Below are 23,372 nucleotides of genomic sequence, written 5' to 3' on the forward strand. Positions count from 1 at the left end.
GGTCGGTGTGGACTTGTTGGGCCGAAGGGCCTGTTTCCACACTGTAAGTAATCTAATCTAAAGTCTCCGGGAAGGATTTCCAGACTGTTCAAGTATTGAGGCATTTTTACTGTCCTTAGGATTTGAACAGAAATATCCACAATCAGGATTCATTCCTGATAAAGGGCTTTTGCCTGAATGTCGCTTTTCCTGCTCCTCGGATGCTGCTGACATGCTCTGCTTTTCCAGCACCACACTCTTGACTCTAATCTCCAGCAACTGCAGTACTCACTTTCGCCCAGACACTGAAATGGACTAGCCATGTATGCAATATGTGGCTACAACAGCAGTTCAGAGGCTGGGAATGCTGTCTCCCCTAACAATGTCCCACATCTACACGACATAGTCAGGAGTATGCTAGAGTACTCCCCACTTACCCAGATGGGGACAGCTCCAACAACACTCAAGAAGCTTGACACCATCCAGGACAAAGCAGCTCACTTGATTGGCACCAGATCCACAAGCGTCCACTCCCTCCACTGTCGATGCTCAGTAGTAGCAGTGTGCACTCTCTACAAGCTGCACTGCCGAAATTCATCAAAATTCTTTAGACAGCACCTTCCAGACCCGTGACCACTTCCATCTAAAAGGACGAGGGCAACAGACACAGCATTTCCCCTCCAGGCCACTCACACCTTGATTTGGAAATATATCACTGATCCTTCAGTGTTGTTAGGTCAAAATCCCGGAACTTCTTCCTGTATCAAATAGTCCAGAGCAGGTCAAGTAGGCAATTCATCATCACTTTCTCAAGGTCAACTAGGCCTGCAAAACCCCACATCCCCTGAATTTTAAATTAGATTAGATTAGATTAGATTACTTAAAGTGTGGAAACAGGCCCTTCGGCCCAACAAGTCCACACCAACCCACTGAAGCGCAACCCACCCAGACTCATTCCCCTACATTTACCCCTGCCCCTAACACTACGGGAAATTTCGCATGGCCAATTCACCTAACCTGCACATGTTTGGACTGTGGGAGGAAACCGGAGCACCCGGAGGAAACCCATGCAGACACGGGGAGAATGTGCAAACTCCACACAGTCAGTCGCCTGAGGCAGGAATTGAACCCGGGTCTTTGGCACTGTGAGGTAGCAGTACTAACCACCTTTAAAATTATTTGTTTTAAATGGGCTAAACATCCTTTGAAGTAGAGGAAACATTAAGTGTTTGTATGCTACGACAGGTGTCCAGTATACTGTATCTCTGTGGGAGGGGAATGTACAGAGACATATACAGTGACTGGTGCAGGAACACACACAGACTTGCACGCACCCACACAGACGGTCACATTTAAGCGTGAGCACACATGCACACCCATCCTCACATATGAATTCAGTCACTCAATGCAGCTTTCTGCTATCCTGCCAAATGAACATACCAATCACTTCAGTTTGAACAAATGCCTTCCACCGCAACTATTTTAGAGCGGGGGAGTGGCTCAAGTTGTTAGCTGAACACGCAGGTAATTCATGTAGAACAATTAATGAGCTAGATCATGTTGATGGGACAGGATTAATAAAATGATTGAAATGCTACGCTAATTAACTTGGCTTTATCGGTGTTGAGCTGAACAAACCCTTCAGCCCTTTCCTGGTGGCATGTGCAAACATCCTACATGTTGAAACAAAATGACAGCCCAAATGTACACCATAGAACAAGACATTGTCCTATAAGTCAACAGTCTGCTACAGCCAGACACCAATGGGATGACCTACAGTAAATCTGACAGACCAAAGAAGCCTAAAGGAACCATCTCTGGTGTTTCAAGTTAATCTTAACCTCGATTTAGTCACTTAATCTTACACATTAATGGTGTAACTTATTTAATGAACTCTTTGCCATCATCTCATTGGGCCTAATTGTCTACCTGTTCCCAGTGGAGGGATAGCCACTGTTGTATTGACCTGGTATGATTGCAGAAAGGTGGGAATACTTTGGCAAGATGACCCAATGTTCTTATTCCCAAATCTTCTCCCAGTCCAGCCTCAAGACTGAAGATTGCAAGCATAGAATCAACAGCTCAGCTGACCCATCTGCTCCAGGTCAGAGTTTAACCTGTGCTCAAGTCCCATCTCCTCCCATTGGCATCATCTGCTATCTCTCTCTCTCTCTCTCTCTCACACACACATCTACTTCCCTCTTAAAGGCACCTAGATTTGTTATTAGTCTCAATTGATGTTCATGCTACCGCATTCCACATTCTCATCACTCTCTGGGCATAGAAGTTTCTGCAGAATTCCCTCTTGGATTTACTCGTCATTATTTTGTATTCATGGCCTCATCTTTTGATCTGTCCAACAAATGGAAACAAATTCTTGATCTATGCACAGCTCCACCTTCAACACTATAAAACCCAACCAAACTAATCTCCAAACTCCAAGTCCCAGGTCTCTACTCTGCCCTCTGCCACTGGATCATTGATTTCCTGACCCACAGACTGCAAGCAGTGAGGACAGGCAACAACACCATCCCTCCCAAAACCCTCAATGCAGGGCACTCCCCCACAAGGCTGTGTGCTCAGCCCCTTACTGTCCTCCCTGTACACTCATGTGTGTGTGGCCAGCTTTCGTCCTAACTCCATCTACAGGTTAATTGAAGACACCACTGTTGGAGGCTGGATCTCAAACAACGACGAGACAGAATACAGGGAAGAGATAGAGTGCTTGGTGGTGTAGTGTAAAGGTAACAATCTCTCCCTCAAAGACAGCAAAACTGAAGAGCTTCTTATTGACTTCAGGAAGCAGAGTGGAGGCCACGCCACTGTCTGTATCAATAGTGCTGAGGTGGCGATGGTTGACCGTGTCAAGTTCCTGGGGGTAATGGTCACCAACAATCTGTCCTGGTCCACCCACGTTGACGCAAATGTCAAGAAAACACAACAATGCCTCTACTTCCTCAGGAGGCTAAGGAAATTCAGAATGTCCACAATGACTCTTACTAGATGCACCACACAAGGCAGTCTGTCCGGATGCATCTCGGCTTGGTATGGCAACTGCTCTGCCCAGGACTGTTAGAAACTACAGAGAGTAGTGGACACAGCCCAGACCATCACGCAAACCAACCTTCCATCAACTGACTCCAACTCTCTTTCTCATGCCTTGGGAAGGTAGCCAACTTCATCAATAAACCCTCCCACACTGGTTATAATCTCTTCCAACCTCTTCTGCCAGGCAGAAGATACAGAAGCTTAAACACATGTCCCAAAACATTCAAGATCAGCTTCTTCCCCGCTGTTATTAGATTGCTGAATAGCTCTCTCGAATGTTAAACTTAATGTTGATCTCGCCCTTTGTGCACCTTCTCTGCAGCTATAACATTGTATTCCTTGCTCTGTTCTATTACCCTCATGCGCTCTGTGTGGAATGATCCATCTGTACTACAAGCAAAACAAAACTTTTCACTGTACCTAAGTACGTGACAATAATAAATCAAATCAAATCAGAAAGTGTTCAGAAGAGAAGGATGAGAACGTGCTAAATTATAAACTGGCCATAAAACCCTTGTAAGTATCTGAAAGTCTTTTGCAATTCAACATATGGATATCAGTCTGTCAAACCTGTGTTGTGCTCCGTGCTCCAAATGTGCTTTTACATTAAAACATGACTGAAGCAAACTTTTCCCCTGATAGCGCCGAACCGAAGACCCTCTGTTGAAAACTAAGGAGGGCTGAGATGAGATTGAGTAATCTGCTGTACTTACAGCCTGGGTTTGGCAGCTACAGGCGGTGGTTCCTTTGCCGGGGATGGCGGTGCGGCTGCAGGTTGTGGGCATTGCCTTTGGCTTGGTCCATTGATCTCTTGGCTCGCAGAACTACCATTGGGTAACTTCTCGGCAGGACTGAGCTGCAGTTCGAAGGCGGCTAAATTGGGCTTGGTCTCAAGGCGCTTCACCTGGACTGGGTCAACAGTCCTCTTAGGAGGCAATTCCAATGAACTGATTTCATTCTGAGGCAGTGGCATAAGATTATCCACTAAACCATTCCCATTATTTGGAACACCTTCATCTCCTGCAGAGAAAGAGAGAGAGTTGGACTTACAGTAGTTCAGTAAATCAACGTGCTCTTTGCTCAGTGTTTGTACTGATGGACTAGCAACCCAGAGTTCACAGGTTCAAAACAGAAAAGACTGCAGATGCTGGAAACCCGAGATAAAAGCATAGACTAGGAGACTGGAAGGACTGCAGATACTGGATTTCAGAGTCAACGGATGTGAGGCTGGAAAAGCACGGCAGGTCAGACAGCATCTGAGGAGCAGGAGAGTCAACGTTTCGGCCCGACTTTCCTGCTCCTCGGATGCTCTGACCTGCCGTACTCTTCCAGCCTCACACCCATTGGCTATAAAAGCACAGACTGCTGGAAACATTCAGCAGGTCAGGCAGCATCTGTCAGAACAGAAACAGAGTTGAAACTTCTCATGTTAGCAACCTCTCGTCGGGAGGTCAAAACAAAAAGCAAAATTGCTGGCGAAACTCAGGCAGCGCCTTCAGTCCTGATGAAGAGGCAACGAACCTGAAACGTTAACTCTGACCTCTCTCTCTCCGCAGATGCTGCCCAAGTTTCTCCAGGAATTTCTGCTTTTGTTTCTGATCTCCACAGTTCTTTGTTTCCAATCAAGAGTTCGAATCCTGGCCACTGCAAGTTGTAGAAGTTGTGAAGTTGAATTGATTGGGTGGAATTTCACGCTAGCTTTCTGTGGAGATGGTGGAGGTGGCAGGAACAGCTGAGAGGGTGCCAGGTGAGGACGCTATAACCCTCGGCCCTGAGTAATGCGGGGAGGAGAGATGTGTAGGGACCTACCCACTCTGACACCATAATGGGCTCTCAACTGTAGTCGAGACTGTGGTGCTGGAAAAGCACAGCAGGTCAGGCAGCATCTGAAGAGCCTTTGTCAGGAAGTGGGGGTGGGGCCCCAAGGGAGCGGAGAGATAAATAGGAGAGGGGTGGAGCTAGGGGGAAGATAGCTGGGAATGCAATCAGTCGATGAAGGTGGGTGTGGGTGAAATTGATAGGTCAGGGCAGAGGGTGGAGTGGATAGATGTGAAGGAAGACGGACAGGTAGGACAATTCAAGAGGGCAGTGCCGAGTTGGAGGGTTGGATCTGGGATATGGTGAAACTGTTCCCATTTTGTGGAAGGACCCAGAAGCAGAAGAACACACAGATTTAAAGAGATTGCCAAAGGAAGCAAAGGTGACATGAGGTAAAATGTTTATACGTTGGAAATCTGTGGTTAATGTTGACAAGCGCACTGCCTGAGAACGTGGGATGAGGGAGGACAGCTCCAATCACGGCTTTGGACAGGAATCAGATAATTATCTGAAGAGAAAGGATTGACGGGAATGTGGGGAGAAGGAGGGGAGAGTGGGATTATTGGAGTTTCTCTTGTCAAGAGCTAACGTAGATGTGGCAGCCTGAAGTGTGGATTCCAGTTACAGGCCTCCCTAGAAACCGAAGGGTACCAAGCTCCTGTTTGTTATGCCATTCTCTAACTGTCCTGGAGGAGGTGCTGGTGATCAACCTTCTCAAACCACTCATAGTGTCGGAAAACTCGGAGTGTTGTCAGAAAGGAAATTCCATGATTTTTGAGAGAAGGTGCTAGCATAGTGACATTGTCACTCAAACATTAATCCGGAAGCCCAGGTAACTTTCCTGCGAAGTGGGTTCGAATCCCATCTGGGCAGCTATGTGAGGTCTGAATTCAATTTGTAAAATTTGGAATTCAAATTGTCACGATGTTGTAAAATCACATTTGTTAACCAATGTCTTTTGGAAGAGCCCAGCAAGCCACACTCAGTTCAAGGGCAATGAAAGATGGGCAACAAATTCTGCCCATGCTAGAGACATCCCACGAATGAATTCAAAAAAGAAATTTTGATCCAGCGACAGTGAAGGAACGGCGATATATTTCTAAGTCAGGACGGCAAGTGGAGGGGAACTTGCATGGGGTGGTGTTCCTGTGTATCTGCATCCCCTGCCCTTTGAGGTGGTCAGTGGTCACAGATTTGTGAAGTTCAGGTATAGGACCTTCCGCGAGGTGTTGCGATGCATGGTACACACACAGCCAGGGTGTGTTAGTGACAGAGGGGTGAAGGTATTTGATCAAGTGGGCTGCTTTGTGTGTTCACCTGACAGCAGTAGCGTCATCTGCTGCTCCAGAGCAGCCAGACACAGACCATATTCCATTGTCATAAGGACACCTGGATTCCCACACAGGCATGTTGCATGGGCCACGTGCCAGCAGAAATATTTCAGTTTACCATCACAGGTGTTCACTGCTCCTGCAGACAAACCTCCTCTTTCTGTATATTCTGTCAGTGATTTCCCATTGAAATGGGGGGGGGGCATTAGGCCTAAGGGAAATACTTTCCAGTACCAATTACTCCTCCTCACGGATACTAAAAAGAATGTAGTTTCTACCTGAGTGATAGTTCAAAGAGTTTTATTTGGCATCTCACAATGTAACTCGAAAATTCTTCTGTATTTCTACCCCGCTGTCCCGTACAGTAAGAGAAAGTTCCAGCAACACTAGATCGCTTGAACAGTTATCTGCCTTAGTTTGTATATGATGTGGAGATGTTGGAGTTGGACTGGGGTAGACAAGCTCAAAAATCAAACAACATCAGGTTATAATCCAACGGGTTTATTTGAAATTGCTCAGCTGCTTCCTCAGGCCTGTTTTTACATTAGAATCCCTGCAGTTTGGAAACAGGCCCTTTGGCCCAAGAGGTCCACACCAACCCTCCGAAGAGCCACCAGACCCATTCCCCCTACCTTATATTTACCCCTGACTAACACACCTAACCTACGCATCCCTGAACACTATGGGCAATTTACCGTGGCCAGGTCACCTAACCTGCACATCTTTGGACTGTGGGAGGAAACTGGAGCACCTGGAGGAAACCCACGCAGACACGGGGAGAATGTGAATTGACCCCGGATCCCTAACGCTGTGAGGCAGTGATGCTAAATACTGAGGCACCATGCTGCACTCATTTATAAGCAAAAACTTTAAAACTAGCCTTATCCTTGTTGATTCCTTTAATCAGTTAGGAGGTAGATGGTTGATTAAAATGCAAAATCCAGATTCCTTTCAAGACTTTGCCCCTAGATAATTGAAGGTTGTATCAACGTACAAGGGGACATATCTCCAGTTTGACAACGCACTTTAGGTTTGAGGTCCCACTTTGAATCTGTCTGGGTTTTAAGTTGAGGTCTGGGTTTTTTTTTTGACAGACACAGTATCAGACAAAGAGAGGCTGAGGAATTGGTCACGTGAACACCCCCACTCCTAACCAATCCTGTTCTCCACTATGAATGAGACCTCGTCTGATCTGTACCTTAACCCTGTTTACCCAGCCTGGGTTCCACATCACACAGTGGCCAAATCTCTCGGTCACAGTTGGGAAATCTACAACTGATTCCCAAACTCAACAGCTTTTGTTCTCGAAGGGTGGTGGGACAGAATTCCAGATTTCCACAACACAGGACAGTGAGTCTATCGCTTCACTTGACTGAGAGTCAGGTTTACGGCTAAATTGCATATGCCCGTTCCTCAGTTAGAGGGTGCCTTTGGAAGCAGGCTTTTCCTGGCTACTGTCCAAATTCTCTCACCTTAGAGGAATTCCAGGCACAGGGGAATATTGAATAGCGGTGCAGGTTCAAGGGGCTGAATGGCCGACTCTTGCTTCTATTTCTTCCTGTCTTATTGTAAAACGTAATTTCCTGGGAATTTCCATGGAGTCAGCTGCAGGTGGGATTCCAGAGGAGAGACTATCTGGCCATCGGAAAATTTGGGTCAATATTGGAGATTGCTTACCCAACTGTGTTCTCTTTTCCACCTGAATGGAAATCTCTCCGGAATTGATCTGTGATCAGCAGGAGTGGAAGAACAAGACGTGGCCACTGCAGGCTGTTGTGTAACTAAGGGCTCCTCAGTGATCAGAAATATTTAAGCCACGAGGCATATCGCCCAACGTTCTCTCACACAGAAATTTGGATTTTGGAGAGTGTGGTGCTGTTTGTGCAGGAAAAGGGGCAAAAGAAAGGGTGAGGAGGAAATCCCAGCCACACCTAACCTGAATCTTATTTCCGATTGGGCCAGCTGTGAGGTGGCCTTCAGATATCACATGATCTCTTGGCCACAACCAGGTGCGCCGAGCACTGGCTGAAGGAATGCCAGCCTCCTTTTCCCATTCTTTTCCTCAAAGGCATGACAGTCATCTCGCTGTCTCTGGAAGAACTCAACAATTCCTCCACACGGCACGGTGGCTCAGTGGTTAGCACTGCTGCCTCACAGCACCAGGGTCCCAGGTTCGATTCCAGCCTCGGGCGACTGTGTGGAGTTTGCACATTCTCCCCGTGTCTGCGTGGGTTTCCTCTGGGTGCTCCGGTTTCCTCCCACAGTGTGCAGGCCAGGTGGATTGGCTGTGCTCAATTGCCTCTAGTGTTAGGTGCATTAGTCAGAGGGGAATGGGTCTGGGTGGGTTACTCTTCGGAGGGTCGGTGTGGACTGGTTGGGCTGAAGGGCCTGTTTCCACACTGTAGGGAATCTAATCTAACCATCCCCAAAACAACACTCACAAGCACCAAGACGGCGTAAAATCTGTGTCACATGAGGGTCAGTGGTTCGCTACCTCACAGCGCCAGGGACCCGGGTTTAATTCCACCCTTGGGAGACTGTCCATGTGGAGTTTCCACGTTCTCCTCATTTCTGCGTGGGTTTCCTCCCACAGTCCAAAAGATGTGCAGGTCATGTTGATTGGCCATGCTAAATTGCCCACAGTCTCCAGGAATGTGTAGGTTAGGTAGATTAGCCATGGGAAATGCAAGGTTACAGGGATAGAGTAGAGAGGTGGGATGCTCTTAGGAGGGTCAGTGTGGACCAGATGGACTGAATGGCTCGCTATCACACTGTATGGATCCTATGATTCTAAGTTCAGTTAGATAAGCACCAAGCTCAAACAGGGGCTTTATTAGCTGCATATGTACAGTAGATATTTGTTTGTCGGGCCTGTTATTTGGAGAAGATATGAACCAAACCATTCAGAGGTTCTCAGAATGAGGTGTTGCCATCAGTATTTTTGACTATTTTGTCACTCAAAGTGAGTTCCACTTGTTACATCCCTACAATCTGTCAGCTTGTTTAAAAATTCATCAATAGGATGGAGGCATCACTGGCTAGGCCAGCATTTATTGTCCATTACCAAAATAGGTGGTGTGGTGGACAGTGAAGAAGATTATCTCAGAGTGTAACAGGAACTCGATCAGATGGGCCAATGGGCTGAGGAGTGGCAGATGGAGTTGAATTTAGATAAATATGAGGTGCTGCATTTTGGAAAGACTCCACTTTCAGAGTAGGACTTATACACTTAATAGTAGGGCCCTGGGGAGCTGAACAAAGGGACCTAAGGGTGCAGATACATAGTTCCTTGAAAGTGGAGTCGCAAGTGGGCAGGATAGTGAAGTGCATTGAGTATAGGAGCTTGGATGTCACATTGCAGCTGTACAGGACGTTGGCTAGGCCACTTTTGGAATAGTGCATTCAATTCTGGTCTCCCTGCCAAAGGAAAGACGTTGTGAAACTTGAAAGGGTTCAGAAAAGATTAACAATGATGTTGCTAGGGTTTGAGTTATAAGGAGAGGCTGAACAGACTGGGGGTATTTTCCCTGGAGCATCAGAGGCTGAGTGGTGACCTTATCCAGGTTTATAAAATTATAAGGGGCATAGAAAGGGTGAAGAGTCAATGTGTTTTTCCCTGGGATGGAGAGTCCAAAACTAGAGGGCATAGATTTAGAGTGAGAGGGACAAGATTTAAAAGGGACCTAAGGGGCAACCTTTTCACACAGAGGCTGGTGCATGTAAGGACTGAGCTCCCGGAGGAAGTGGTGGGGGCTGGTACAATTACAGCATTTAAACAGCATCTGGATGGGTATATGAATAGGAAGGGTTTTGATGGATATGGGCCAAGTGCTGGCAAATGGGACTAGATCAATTTAGGATATCTGGTCAGCATGGATGAGTTGGACCGAAGGGTCTGCTTCCTGTATAAATTTTGACTCAATTGCCTAGAGGACAGCCAAGAGTCAACCACATTGCTGTAGGTCTGAAGTCTCATGTCGGCCCAACCAGGTAAGGATGGCAATTTCCCTCCCTAAAGGACATTAGTGAACCAGATAGATTTTTATAACAATTGACAGTGGTTACATGGTCATCATCAGACTAGCTTTATTTTTTAACTCTGGATTTTTATCTGCCATGGTGGGGATTCGAATTCATGTCCTCAGAATATGTGGTCATTATCAGGCAGTATCTAGTGGTTGAGGTGACTGCTCCAGAGGCCTTGAAAGCAGGCCTGTGTAGCAGTTGGGTATATTTTATAGAATGTTTTACACTTCTAACACAGTGTCACGTATGGGATCAGGCATCTGAGTATTGAGTGGATTGGAAGGTGAGGCTGTTGCACATGAGAAGTCAAAGACATTTTGATAAACGGGGGCTGAATGGCCTCATCATGCTCCTCATTCTTATGTCCTTGTGAAATAGAGATAGATAAATAGAGGAGTTAGGCAGGTAATTAGATTGAGATTGACAGTCACCGATATACATAAGCAGATAAACAGACAACCACCTGATGAAGGAGCATTGCTCCGAAAGCTCGTGCTTCCAAATAAACCTGTTGGACTATAACCTGGTGTCGTATGGCTTTTCACTGACAAAAAGTGACATATTGGAATTGAAACGTTAACTCAATTTCTCTCTCCGCAGACCTGCTGAATTTCTCCAGCATTTTCTGTTTTTAAATAAATGGATAGACACAGATAGGCAGAAAAATATTTAGATTCTTGGCTTGTTTTTCATCTAGGTACCGCCCTACACCCCACCTTCCATGCAAGACAATAATTATCTTTCCACCCCCTATTAGAACTCTCAAATTGGGCTATCCCTCAATGATGTGGCTTCAATGTCTGCACCACACACACATGGTCAGGTCTCTATGACTCGGCTAGGTCAGATTCTCATTCTGTTCTCCCGTCTAAGCCATCACCAACGTTACCCACCTGATCTGAGTGTGAGCTGGGCACTACAAGACACAGTGCCAAAGGAGTTGGTAACTGTGCAAGTAAACGTTCCGGCATCTTCCACAAAGGTTTCGGCGATCACCAGAGTGCAGATTTCTTCTTCTGAAAATATCAAGACAATTGTTTTTGAGTTGCGACTCCTGCACGTTAATGTTCTACTCATGACAGGATCCCAGCCAGCAATCAATGATAAAGCCCACTAGGTTTTATAAAAGAAAGTTGAATTTGAATATCATCTGGCGTACCAATAACGATTTACAACGATGTGGTGACTGTTGTGAACAAATGCATTGTGTATTCGCCAGTTTGTTGCATATTTTATAAATTTGATTTACCTCAGAGCAGTGCTGAGGTACTAATGCAAAGTCTCGGTTTATTTACAGGGCTTTCAGTGATCACAAGGCATCTTCATAGGTCTGGCTTCTCAGGTCGTTTAGCTCTCAGAGACTACTTCCATGTTTAATCCATCAAGCAACGTTAACACAGATCAGTCAACATATTAACATGATCAGACACAGATCAATTAAGACATTGAACAGTAAAATTTGATATCCAGTCTGTTCTGTTATAACACGTTCCTTCAACACAAATTGACTTTAGCGCAGTGATGAATATAAACTGTTATTTGTAGATTGTGAACATTCCTTATCTGTATTGGCTATAACACGATTCTGGCCCAGTTAGTTTAAATGGCGCGGCGTTCACGTGATTTTCTTATAATACGAGATCGCACATGAACAGAACGATCACGTTATATCAGAACTGACTGTATTGTAGCCCACAACAGGTTGACTAAACGAAAGGCAGTGTGGTTGAGTTCTGGGATCAGAGGACTGCCTTTTTGGGAGGGATTGGGTATATCAGGTCTATGATCTTTGGAGAATTGGAGGTACTTATATTGAACTCAGAGAGGGCTCTACAGGTTAAGCGCTGGGAGGGTGCTTTTCCTGGCTGGCTGGGGACTCGAGAGTGAAGGATCACAGATTCAGGATAAAATGTTGGCCATCTTAGATTGGGTTGAGGAGGCATGCCCTCTCTGAAAGGGTCGTAAATCTTTGGAATTGTGAACTCAATCAAAGGTTGTGGAGCTGGAGTAGGAAGGTGGAGCTGCTGTAAAAGGTTACCTTACGAAATAGTCAAGCAGGTCTAAGGGGTCAAGTAGCCTACTCCTTCTGTTATTCTCTTTGTTCTTAAGTCAGCCAGTACATAAATTTGAATAAAGTACAGAACCGTGGAGATGTGAAACAAACCCAGAAACTGAATTCTGATGAAGGGTCGCTTGAAATGGTAACCCTGCTTTCTCTCCATGGATGCTACCAGACCTGCTGAGTTTGTCTGGCAATTTCTGTTACATTAATTTGAAACTCACTGTCTATGCTCAAGCACTACAAAAGCACAGCAATGCAGTCCATTCTTACTGCTCCTTGAATAGTCTAAAAAGTCACTGGCTTTCATTGAACAAAATTAAACATGAAACTAGCCTGACCATGCACTTTGACCTCACACCATCCTGACTAGTGACCAGATCATCATTCCTTCACTGTCATTGGGTCAAAATCCAGGAATCCTCTATCCAACAGTACTCTGAGTGTTGCTACACCATACAGTCACAGAACCATATAGCACGGAAACAGGCCCTTCGGCCCAACTCCTCCATGCCGACCAGGTTTCCTAAACTGAGTCATTGTTGGTTAATCATTCAGGGACCGGGGGCATTGGTGACTCAGCTGATGGTTATTCCCTGTCCCTAATTACCCTTTAAGCAGGTGATGGTGAGCTGCCTTCTTGAACACTTGAAGTCCATGGTGGGTAAGTACACTGTACAGAGCGAGCTCGCAAAGAACATAAGACAATAGGCAGACTCTACCAAGGTTCAGGAACTCTGCTATATGTAGGCTGATGATAATTGCAGGACCTTACCAGGCTCGGTGGCTGTTCGAGGCTCTGAGCATCACACCGGGACAGAGGTACCGTGGAACAGAAAAACAGAGACAGCAAATTAGCTCTGGTCCCTTCCAAGAGAACCAGTTCAACTCTTACAACACAGAGCTGCTGTTCTGGGCACAATCCACACTGAAAGAATGTCCAAAATTGCATGAGATTGCAAGAAGCATTTCAAGTTTCCACTCAAATTCATTCACATTCTGCGGAACGTAAAATCTATCATGAGATTAGATTCCCTAAAGTATGGAAATAGGCCCTTCAGCCCAACAAGTCCACACCGACCCACTGAAGGGAAACCCACCCAGAACCATTCCTCTACCCTATTACTCTACATTTACCCCTGCCTAATGCACCTAACCTACACATCCCTGAACACTATGGGTAATTTAGCATGACCAATTCACCTAACCTGCACATCGTTGGACTGTGGGAGGAAACCCACACAGACACGGGGAGAATGTGCAAACTCTACACAGACTGGAATCGAACCCAGGTCCCTGGTGCTGCAAGGCAGCAGTTAGCTCAGCCAACCACTGTACCACTCATGAACTGGAGCATCTCAAATTTCTTTTTAAAATGTCTTTCTTTCTCAATGATTGGGCATTTAGAAATATTAAAAAATATTTATTATATTTAAGACAGCAAACACATTCAATCTGAAGAACACTTTGCTGTGCATTGAGGCGCATCCTCAGGTCATGTCTAGCTCATTAGGTTTGATTGACCATGACCATATCGGAACAGCACCAGCAGGCTCAATGGGCCGATTGGCCTGATCCTGCTCCTGTTTTCTATGCAGTTAAAGCAACCTTAACTGAACATGACTTAGAAAAGAAACACAATGCTCATGAAACTAATGTACAAGAGTCAGTTTCTTGGGAAAGGTTTAAAAAAGGACAGGGTTGAAAATGCTCCTGTTGGTATCCTTGTGTTGAGCAAAACCTATAAGTTTTTGCACTTCCTCCCAAAATCCTGCAAAACAAGATCGTGCAGTAAACGAAAACCTGCCACAGTAACATACTTGACTTGGGGCTGTGATCGATTCGGTTCTAAGAGAATAGTTTTAAAGCTAGCATCAGAGATTGTGGAAACCTGACTTCTACATAAAATCTTCAGAAATACTGCGCCAAATGATACTGCCAGAACCGAGTGGAATCCGCGAGGTGTTCATTACTTTTTTGAAGGATTCGGAAGTCTGGAGAATCTTCGATCTCTGTTCCTTGTCTCAGCCAGTGCACTTTGACAGGAGGTGTGCCTTTAACTCGGCATTCCAGGGCAACGACCTGACCTTCAGAAGCAGTGATGTCTTGCAGCACCTGCAGGGAGACAAGTGTTATCTGTACGGACCACCTTTCCTGCTCTGGTTAGTACTTAATTGTCCGAGGTGACTCTCAAAGTTCCAGCCAAACCCACAAACCTCCCGCCCCAGGAACACGATACTTAAATCCTACTGTGTGCAGGTTTGGTCTCCTTACTTCAGAAAGTATGTACTGGCACTGGAGGGGGTGCGGAGGAGTTTCACCTGGTTTATGCCAGAGTTGAAAGGGTTGGCGTATGAGGAGAGACTGAGTAGATTGAGATTATATTCATTGGAATTTCGAAGAATGAGGGGGTATCTTATAGAAACATATAAAATTAAGAAGGGGATCGATAAAATAGGAATAGAGAGGATGTTTCCATTGGTAGGTGAGACTAGGACAAGATGGCATGGTCTCAAGAAGCAGGTTTTGAACTGAACTGAGAGGGACCTTCTTCACCCAGAGGGTTGTTAATCGATGGAATTCCTTGCCCAGGGAAGTAGTTGACGCAACTTCAGTAATCGCTTTTAAAGCTAAGGTAGATACTTGTTAAAAAAAAAAGGAATTAAGGGATATGGTGAAAACACGAGTAACTGGAGCTGAGTCCATGAAAAGATTATCTGGCCAAATTGGCCATAAACAGCTCCGGGTGAAAAAACAATAGAAAAAAAAAAACTGGCCACGATCTTATTGAATGGCAGAGCAGGCGAGATGGGCCGGATGGCCTACTCCTGCTCCTAGTTCTTATGCTCTTATGTTCTACTCACTTAACACCCTCGTTATACAAATCGTTACCACAGAGGGCTGTCGAGGCTGGGTCATTAGGTATATCCAAAGCTGAGATAGACAGATTTTGAATCAGTAAAGGACTCAAGCAGAAAAATGCAATTGAGGATTATCAGGTATGCCATGATCCCACTCAATGGCAGTGCTGACTCAATGGGCTGAGTGGTCTACTTTTGTGATAATGTTTCAAACCTCAATTCTGAAACTTGAGCACATAATCTCGACTGAAACTTCCAATGTAGGGAAAACCTGAAAATGCTGGAAACGCTCAGCAGGTCTGGCAGCATCTGTGGAGAGAAATCAGTTAACGTTTTGGATCCGGTGACCCTTCCTCAGAACTCTGGTTTCTCTCCACAGATGCTGTCAGACCTGCTGAGCTTTTCCAGCAATTGCTGTTCTTGTTTCTGATTTCCAGCATCCCCAATTCTTTTGGTTTTTACTCCCAGTATAGAACTGGGGTGTGGCTGCTGTACATCCACATATACCCCTCAAACCTGCCCTGGTATTTGATAAGATAGTGGTGGATCTGATTTTGATCTCAAATTCATACTCCTGCCTAGCCTCAACACGTTCCTGCTGAGTAAATGGATCTACCCATTAGGCTGTAGACCACAGATGAAGTCTATCGTCATTACCCACTCCTGCATTTACGTAGCACCTTGAATGCAGTAAAACACCACAAAACGGTCTAGACTACAAAATAAAAATACAAACCAATACAAACCACCATGGATGGGGAAACATTAGTCAAAAAGGCAGGCTTTAAGGAGTGCATTTTACAAAGGAAATGGAGAGACAGACACCCCGGAGATATTTAGAGAGGACATTCCAGAGCTTAGAGTCAAGGACAGGGCTTCCCAAAGTGGGTGGAAGGGATCCCAAGTGTGGGAAGGGATCCCAACTGTGGGAATTTTGAAGATGAGAGTTCTGAGACAGCCATGTTTGCTCCTAGAGCTCTCCCTTCCACACCCCTCCTGTCTTACCCCTCCCCTTTCTCGTGCCACCAGAAAGTTGCAATAGCTTTCAAAGGTTGAAAATGGGGTCACAGTGGGAACAAATTTGGGATGCACGAGTTTAAGATAGCTGTAATGTACTTACAACATTTTTTTTGACCAGTTTTCTTGACCCCCCGCTTAGTATCGGGCTGAAGTCACAGGCCCATCATCCAAAATGGGACCCTATGCACTTCTGATATTGTTTGGTTTTGAAAATTTACCACCGTCAATTTTTCTTATTCATTCACGGAATGAGGGCACCGCTGACTCGATCAGCATTTATTGCCTATCCCTAATTGCCCAGAAGGGGGAGTTAAGAGTCAACCACATTGTTGTGGGTCTGGAGTCACATGTAGTCCAGACCAGGTAAGGATGTCCTTCCCTGAAGGGCGTTAGTGAATCAGATGGGACTTCCCCCCAACAATTGACAATGGATTCATTGGCTAGCACGAGACTCTTAAATCCAGATTTCTATTGAATACAAATTTGACCGTCTGCCATAATGGGATTTGAACCAGGGTCACCAGACCATCACCTTGATTTCTCGATTAAGAGCCCAGCGATAATACCACTAGACTATTGCCCTTCCTGCGACCCTGTGCCCCAGTGCACTGCCTGAAGGAATTGACGTAACTATGTACCACTTTGCCCATGGTGAGCGCAGTGGAAAGGATCCCTCCAATATTAGATTGAACACTTGGAAAGGTCTGTAAACTCTTTCTCAATATCAGGCAGCTAGGGCTGTACCGTAATGGTGGTGGTGGTGGGGCGGGGGGGGGGGGGGGGGGGGGTTGAAATCCGAGCGTCCCGAATAAAAGCACAGCGATTGACGGCAAGCTTTGTGCAGAACAGGCAGCCAATTTGACAGGGCAGAGCCGGAGCCGCAACTCAGACAGGCTTCGCCGAAGGTTGACATGATGGATGTGGAGCTGAGCAAAGCAGCCCACAGAGAAACCGCAGTTTTGTGGAGGTGAAAGGTATCAGGCAACGTGCCAAGGCAGGAACTGACTCCCCAGCATGGAATTCGAGCTGAGGACAAAGGTGGCATTGTTTGCGTTACCAGCCCTGTTCTGCAGAAGATGTTTTGCAGGTTGGAGATTATGTCCCCTCCTGCTCAGTTTCATTGAGGTGTTCTGAGAGCTCTGTAGCTTCCAATACCAACCTGCAGAAACTGGCTTCCTGTTAGAACCATGGTTAACAGATATTCCCATGCTGATAGAAAACATCTGTATTCTAGCAAGAAAGCTGGAAATTAAACAACGGCTTACAGTTTCTGAAAATAGGTTTAGAAGCAGGAACACTGACGATGTCTGAATTACTCAGTGGTTAGCATTGATGCCTCACAGCACTGGAGACTAAGGTTCAATTCCACCCTCGGGCAACTGTACAGAGTTTGCACATTCTCCCCATGTCTGCGTGGTGCTCTGAGTGCTCCAGTTTCCTCCCACAGTCCAAAGATGTGCAGGTTGGGTGGATTGGCCATGGGAAATATAGGGTAGGTCTGGGTAGGATGCTCTTCAAAGGATTGGTGCAGGCTCGATGGGCTGAATGGCCTCTGCCTGCACTGTAGGGATTCTATGACTCTAACTCACCTGCTCTCAGCCCTCCCCAAAACAAGGATGTCTCAATCCCATATCACACCACTGAGTGCACTTCAAATTGCGTTTGTTATGTAGAAATAAAATACTGCAGGTGCTGGAAATCCGAAACAAACACAGAGAATGCTGGAGAAACTCAGCAGGTCTGGCAGCCTCTATGGAGAGAGAGAGAGAAAGCAAAGTTAATATTTCAGGTTGTGACGATATTATGGCTTTAAGAGGTTGATTTTGATGTGTTTTTTTAAGCAATAAAGGGTTGAGACAGAGGTGTCAATTGGTCTATAAGCAAATAAAGTAAACAGTCTGTGAGGCCTTGGGTTTTTTTTAAAAGAAGCTGCAACAATAGAAGCAACCTGAAGGGGTGGGGGCAAGCTCCTACAGAACTAAGACTTTTAGTTTTAGCTTTCAGCAGTTGCTGGAGTCTTGAACTGGGTTTGAAAAGCTGCAGTATATCTCTCCCTGGTATTCTCTCTCTCTCTGAGTTTTCTCTTGATGATTTTTTTCGCCCTGGATTAGAAAATTACCTGTGAGACAATGTATTTTACTGAATACCTGCTATATTGGAACAGTTACTGTTTAGTAGTTAAATAATCTGTCATTCTGTTAAGTTTTCCAATAGAGTTACGTTTTTTACAATTTCTTCTTTTTTGTATTTTAACTATAGTGTATGAATAAAGTGTGCTTTGCTTCAAGACTGGTAGTTTGACCAATCGAGTTATATCCGTAACACAACGCCTGGCACTTGGCTTTAAAATAAGAGAAAGTTAGGGTCTAGGCTATTGTCTTAAAATGATGTGGAGACGCCAGTTTTGGACTGGGGTGGACAAAATTAAAAATCACACAACACCAGGTTATAGTCTAAAAGGTCTATTTGGAATCATGAGCTGATGAAGGAGCAGTGCTCCGAAAGCTAGAACTTACCGTGGTCCTCACCTCCCACCCCCCAACCTTCGTATATATCACATCATCCTCCACCATTTCCGCGACCTACAAACGGACCCCACCACCAGGGATATATTTCCCTCCCCGCCCCTATCCGCTTTCCGCAAAGACCGTTCCCTCTGCGACTCCCTTGTTGGGTCCACGCCCCCCAACAACTCACCCTCCCGTCCCGGCACCTTCCCCTACCACTGCAGGAAGTGCAAAACCTGAGCCCACACCTCCTCCCTCACCTCCATCCAAGGCCCCAAAGGAGCCTTCCACATCCATTAGAGTTTTACCTGCACTTTCATATGTCATTTACTGTATCTGTTACTCCCGATGCAGTCTCCTCTACATTGGGCAGACTGGATGCCTCCTAGTGGAGCGCTTCAGAGAACATCTCCGGGACACCCGCACCAATCAACCCCACCGCCCCGTGGCTGAACATTTCAGCTCCCCCTCCCACTCCACCAAGGACATGCAAGTCCTGGGCCTCTTCCATCGTCACTCCCTTACCACCCGGCACCTGGAGGAAGAATGCCTCATCTTCTGCCTCAGGACCCTCCAACCCAATGGCATCAATGTGGATTTCACAGGTTTCCTCATTTCCCATTCCTGATGAATGGCCTTTGCCCGAAATGTCAACTCTCCTGCTCCTTGGATGCTGCCTGACCTGCTGTGCTTTTCCAGCACCACCTCTTGACTCTAATCTCCAGCATCTGCAGTCCTCACTTTCGCCTGGTTAATTTTTAACTTTGTCTGTGTTAATATAGTTTGAGGGACTTTAGTGTGGTCCATAACAGGGTCCAATGACCCTTCTTCAATTGTTGGTCATGCTTACTGACCAGGCACTCACGTGCTGGGTGAGGTGTGACTGAAGAGTGCTCACTAAAACACTTTATTGCTGACGTGTACAATAAAATGGAACAAAGCAATGTCACATCGATTCCTACCACCTGCTCCCTGCTCCCTCGCTGAGTCTGTAACCCTGGGTAAACCAATTCCCAGTGAAGCTAGAACACTTGACCTCCCCAAGTGGCTGTGAAAAATCAGACAATTTTGTATTTTTTATTTCCACCCCCACCACGACACCCCTCAATCATTTGGTTGCAATGGGTCATAAAAGGCTGACCTTTGTAAACACAGGTGGGGAGACTCCATCTTGGATCTGCAGGCAAGCCGTCGGACTCTGCACCTTAAATTTGAGACAAAATAGGAACAAACATGAATTAAAGTGTTGTGTTTGCTGCCAAAGCGATTTCAGGCTGCACCACACGCACAGAGGGGATTGTTAAGTTTCCGATAGCAGCCAGCGCTGGTACTTTGTTATTTACAGACAGGAAGCTTTCCACATCTGCTGGTGCACTTAAGGCAGTCAGCAAGAAGAAAGGCTACAAGCTGGTGCCTGGAGAGTTGGTTTGTTAACTACAATTACACGTTTAAGAGACGTCGGTGCAAGACAGCTCTTCACTGCAAACAACTTAATGATGGCTCATGAACAGGCAGGAATAACATGAGACAAAGCAGTTTACACAAAGATCTAATGCAGCATGATCTATAGCCAAGTGGTCACGGATTATAAACTGCATCTTTCCTCGTCAAGGATTTGTAGCAACATAGCACCTGTTGGAATTTCCTTCTCATTCGAAGCCTGACTGATTTAAGTGCAGTGAGAGCTCTGGGGCCTCTCAGTTATGAACTGTGCCTTAACCGTACAACAGAGGCTAACCACACTCACCTTACTCAATTACAAGACAGAACTGCCGGGCTAGTGGAGGCAATTTATATCGTGATTTGGTGTCCCTTTGGGGAAACAGCACAGAAACAGACCCTTCAGTCCAACTCGGAGAAAGTGAGGACTGCAGATGCTGGAGATCAGAGTCAAGAGTGTGGTGCTGGAAAAGCACAGCAGGTCAGGCAGCATCTGAGGAACAAGTGAATGGACGTCTCGGGCATAAACCCTTCTTCAGGGATTCAGTCCAACTCGTCCATGCTGACCAAGTTCCCCAAACTAAACTAGTCAGAGGTGGTCATGATTTGGAGGGGCTGGTGTTGGCCTGGGGTGGACAAAGTTATAAATCACACAAAACCAGGTTATAGTCCAACAGATTTGTTTGGAAGCACAAGCTTTCAAGACAATTAACATGTTGGACTATGACCTGGTGTTGTGTGATTTTTAACTTTGTCAAAGGTTGGTTCTTTACTCAGAGAGTGGTGGGGGCAGGGAACGCACTGCCAGCAGGGGTAGCAGAGTCAGGTACATTAGGGGCATTTAAGTGACTCTTGGATATGTACATGGCTGAAAGTACAATGAAGGCTATGTAGGCTAGTCTGACCTTAGAGTAGGATAAAAGGTCTGGACAACATCAGGGGCTGAAGTGCCTGTACTGTGCCGCACTGTTCTATGCACTGTATTCTGTGTTAATTTGCCTGCATATGGCCGGTACCCCTTAAAACCTTTCCCATTCAAACACCTGTCCAAACATCTTTAAAACATTGTAACTGCACCTGCATCTACCATTTCCTCTGGAAGATCATTCCACATATGAACCACCCGCTGTGTGAAAAGTTGCCCCCAGGTCCCTTTTAACTCTTTCTCCTCTCACCTTAAAAATATGCCCTTTAGATTTGAACTCCCCTGCCCCAGGGAAAAGACCTTTGCTGTGCTCCTCATGATTTTATAAACCTCTATAATTCACCCCTCAATCTCCTCTGCTCCAGTGAAAAAGGAAGTCTCAGCCTATCCAGCTTCTCCATATTGCTCAAACCCTCCAGTCCTGGTAAAATCCATGTAAATCTTTTCTGAACCCTCTCAAAGTTAATAATAATCTTTCTATCGCAGGGTGACCAGAACTGCATGCAGTACTCTCACCTGGACAAACACAACCTAATATGATAACTCCTACACTCGATGGGTCTGCGCCACAGATGGCCATCAATAATTATCAATAGTAATATTTATTTTGTGTCTGCGTGGGTTTCCTCCGGGTGCTCCGGTTTCCTCCCACAGTCCAAAGATGTGCAGGTTAGGGTGGATTGGCCATGCTGAATTGCCCCGTAGTGTTCAGGATAGGTGGATTCATCAGGGATAAAATGTAAAGTAATAGGGTAGGGGATTGGGTCTGGGTGGGTTACTCTTCGGAGGGTCGGTGTGAACTTCAAATCCAGGGATGTGGAACTTCAATCACCTGGAGAAACTGGAAAGGCTGGGACTTTTTCAGAGGAACAGCAGGAGGTCATTCAGCCCATCTAGCCTGATCAGCCATTCCACATGATTATGGCTGATTCAGCACTTTATGCTGTTGATAATCATTGATAACTGATTACTGATAATCAATCTCTGCTTTAAACACCCTCTAATATAAGCCTCCTTAGCTCTCCGTGGGAGAGATTTCCAATGTTTCACCACCCACGAGTAAAACAAAATTAATCATCTTGGACCAAAATGGTGATTTAGAATTAGAATTAAAATCCTTACAGTGTGGAACAGGCCCTTCTGCCCAACAAACCCACTCAGACCCTTCGAAGAATAACCCACCCAGACCTATTCCCCTACTACTCTACATTTACCCCTGACTAATTTACACCTAACCTATACTTTCCTGAACACCATGGGCAATTAAGCAAGTTGGGCCTGTTTCCACACTGTAGGGATTCTATGAGCGGGCAGCGAGGTGGCTCAGTGGTTAGCACTATTGCCTCACAGTGCTAGGGACCCAGGTTCGATTCCAGCCTCAGGTGACTGTCTGTGTGGAGTTTACATGCTCTCCCTGTGTCTGCGTGGGCTTCCTCCAGGTGCTCTGATTTCCTCCCATAGTTCAAATATGTGCAAGTTAGGTGAATCGGCCATGCTAAATTGCCCATAGTGTTCAGGAACGTGTAGGTTAGGTGTAAATTAGTCAGGGGTAAATGTAGAGGAATGGGTCTGGGTGGGTGTTTAAAGCAGAGGTTGATTATCAGTAATCAGTGATCAATGATTATCAACGGCATAAAGTGCTGGATCAGCCATAATCATGTGGAATGGCTGATCAGGCTAGATGGGCTGAATGGTCTCTGGCTGTTCCTCTGAAAATAGTCCCAATTTCAGAAACCTTTTCTCATGGCCTTATTACCTTTCCCAAAGTACAATATCCAGAGGTGTTTAAGAGGCTGGAGAGAGATGAGAAATTGAGGCTGTTCTCCTCAGATCAGAGAAAGTTAAGGAAGGATTGGACTACATTTATGAGGGGAGCTGAGGAAGTGATGCTGCTGGAGTAAATAATGAGAACCCATTTCCACTTCCAGGGGAGTCAGAAACCTGAGGTTATTTGTCAGATAACCAGAGAAATACATTCTCTAAAAGCCAATGTTAAATTGACAGCTTCAGTCCTGATAGAGTTCAATGATTTCTGTCATGTGAATACAGAGTCGGGGAAGGTCCAGTCAGGTAAAACAAGGTAAACAAAGAAACTGTGATTGCTGACACCAGGAGCATGTGCAGTACACTCGAGGGAGATTCATTAAAGTGTTTTGTTGCAAGGTTTCAGGAGATTGGGATCCTGGGAGGAGTGGTGGAGGTGATGAACTGGGGGAGGGGACGATGAACTGGCAGGCTGTGGATGATGAACTGGGAGGAGGGACGACATTGGGACCCTGGGGGATGTGTGTGTGTGTGTGTGTGTGTGTGTGTGTGTGTGTGTGTGTGTGTGTGTGTGTGTGTGTGTGTGTGTGTGTG

General features: G+C 45.8%; 1 protein-coding gene across 1 annotated transcript in view; it reads right to left on the minus strand.

Annotated features, from left to right (window-relative positions):
* The window catches only part of palld (palladin, cytoskeletal associated protein), a 462,346-nt gene that overhangs the window by 199,326 nt on the left and 239,648 nt on the right, over nt 1-23,372 (minus strand). Inside the window, exons 6-10 of the mRNA XM_043674519.1 lie at nt 19,791-19,853; nt 14,235-14,376; nt 13,037-13,060; nt 11,096-11,218; nt 3,741-4,047 (exon numbers count right to left, since the gene is read on the minus strand). Of these exons, the coding sequence (XP_043530454.1) occupies nt 3,741-4,047; nt 11,096-11,218; nt 13,037-13,060; nt 14,235-14,376; nt 19,791-19,853 (659 nt within the window). The remainder of the gene's footprint in view (nt 1-3,740; nt 4,048-11,095; nt 11,219-13,036; nt 13,061-14,234; nt 14,377-19,790; nt 19,854-23,372) is intronic.

Source organism: Chiloscyllium plagiosum, chromosome 2 (assembly GCF_004010195.1).
Source record: "Chiloscyllium plagiosum isolate BGI_BamShark_2017 chromosome 2, ASM401019v2, whole genome shotgun sequence".
Lineage (NCBI taxonomy): Eukaryota > Metazoa > Chordata > Chondrichthyes > Orectolobiformes > Hemiscylliidae > Chiloscyllium > Chiloscyllium plagiosum.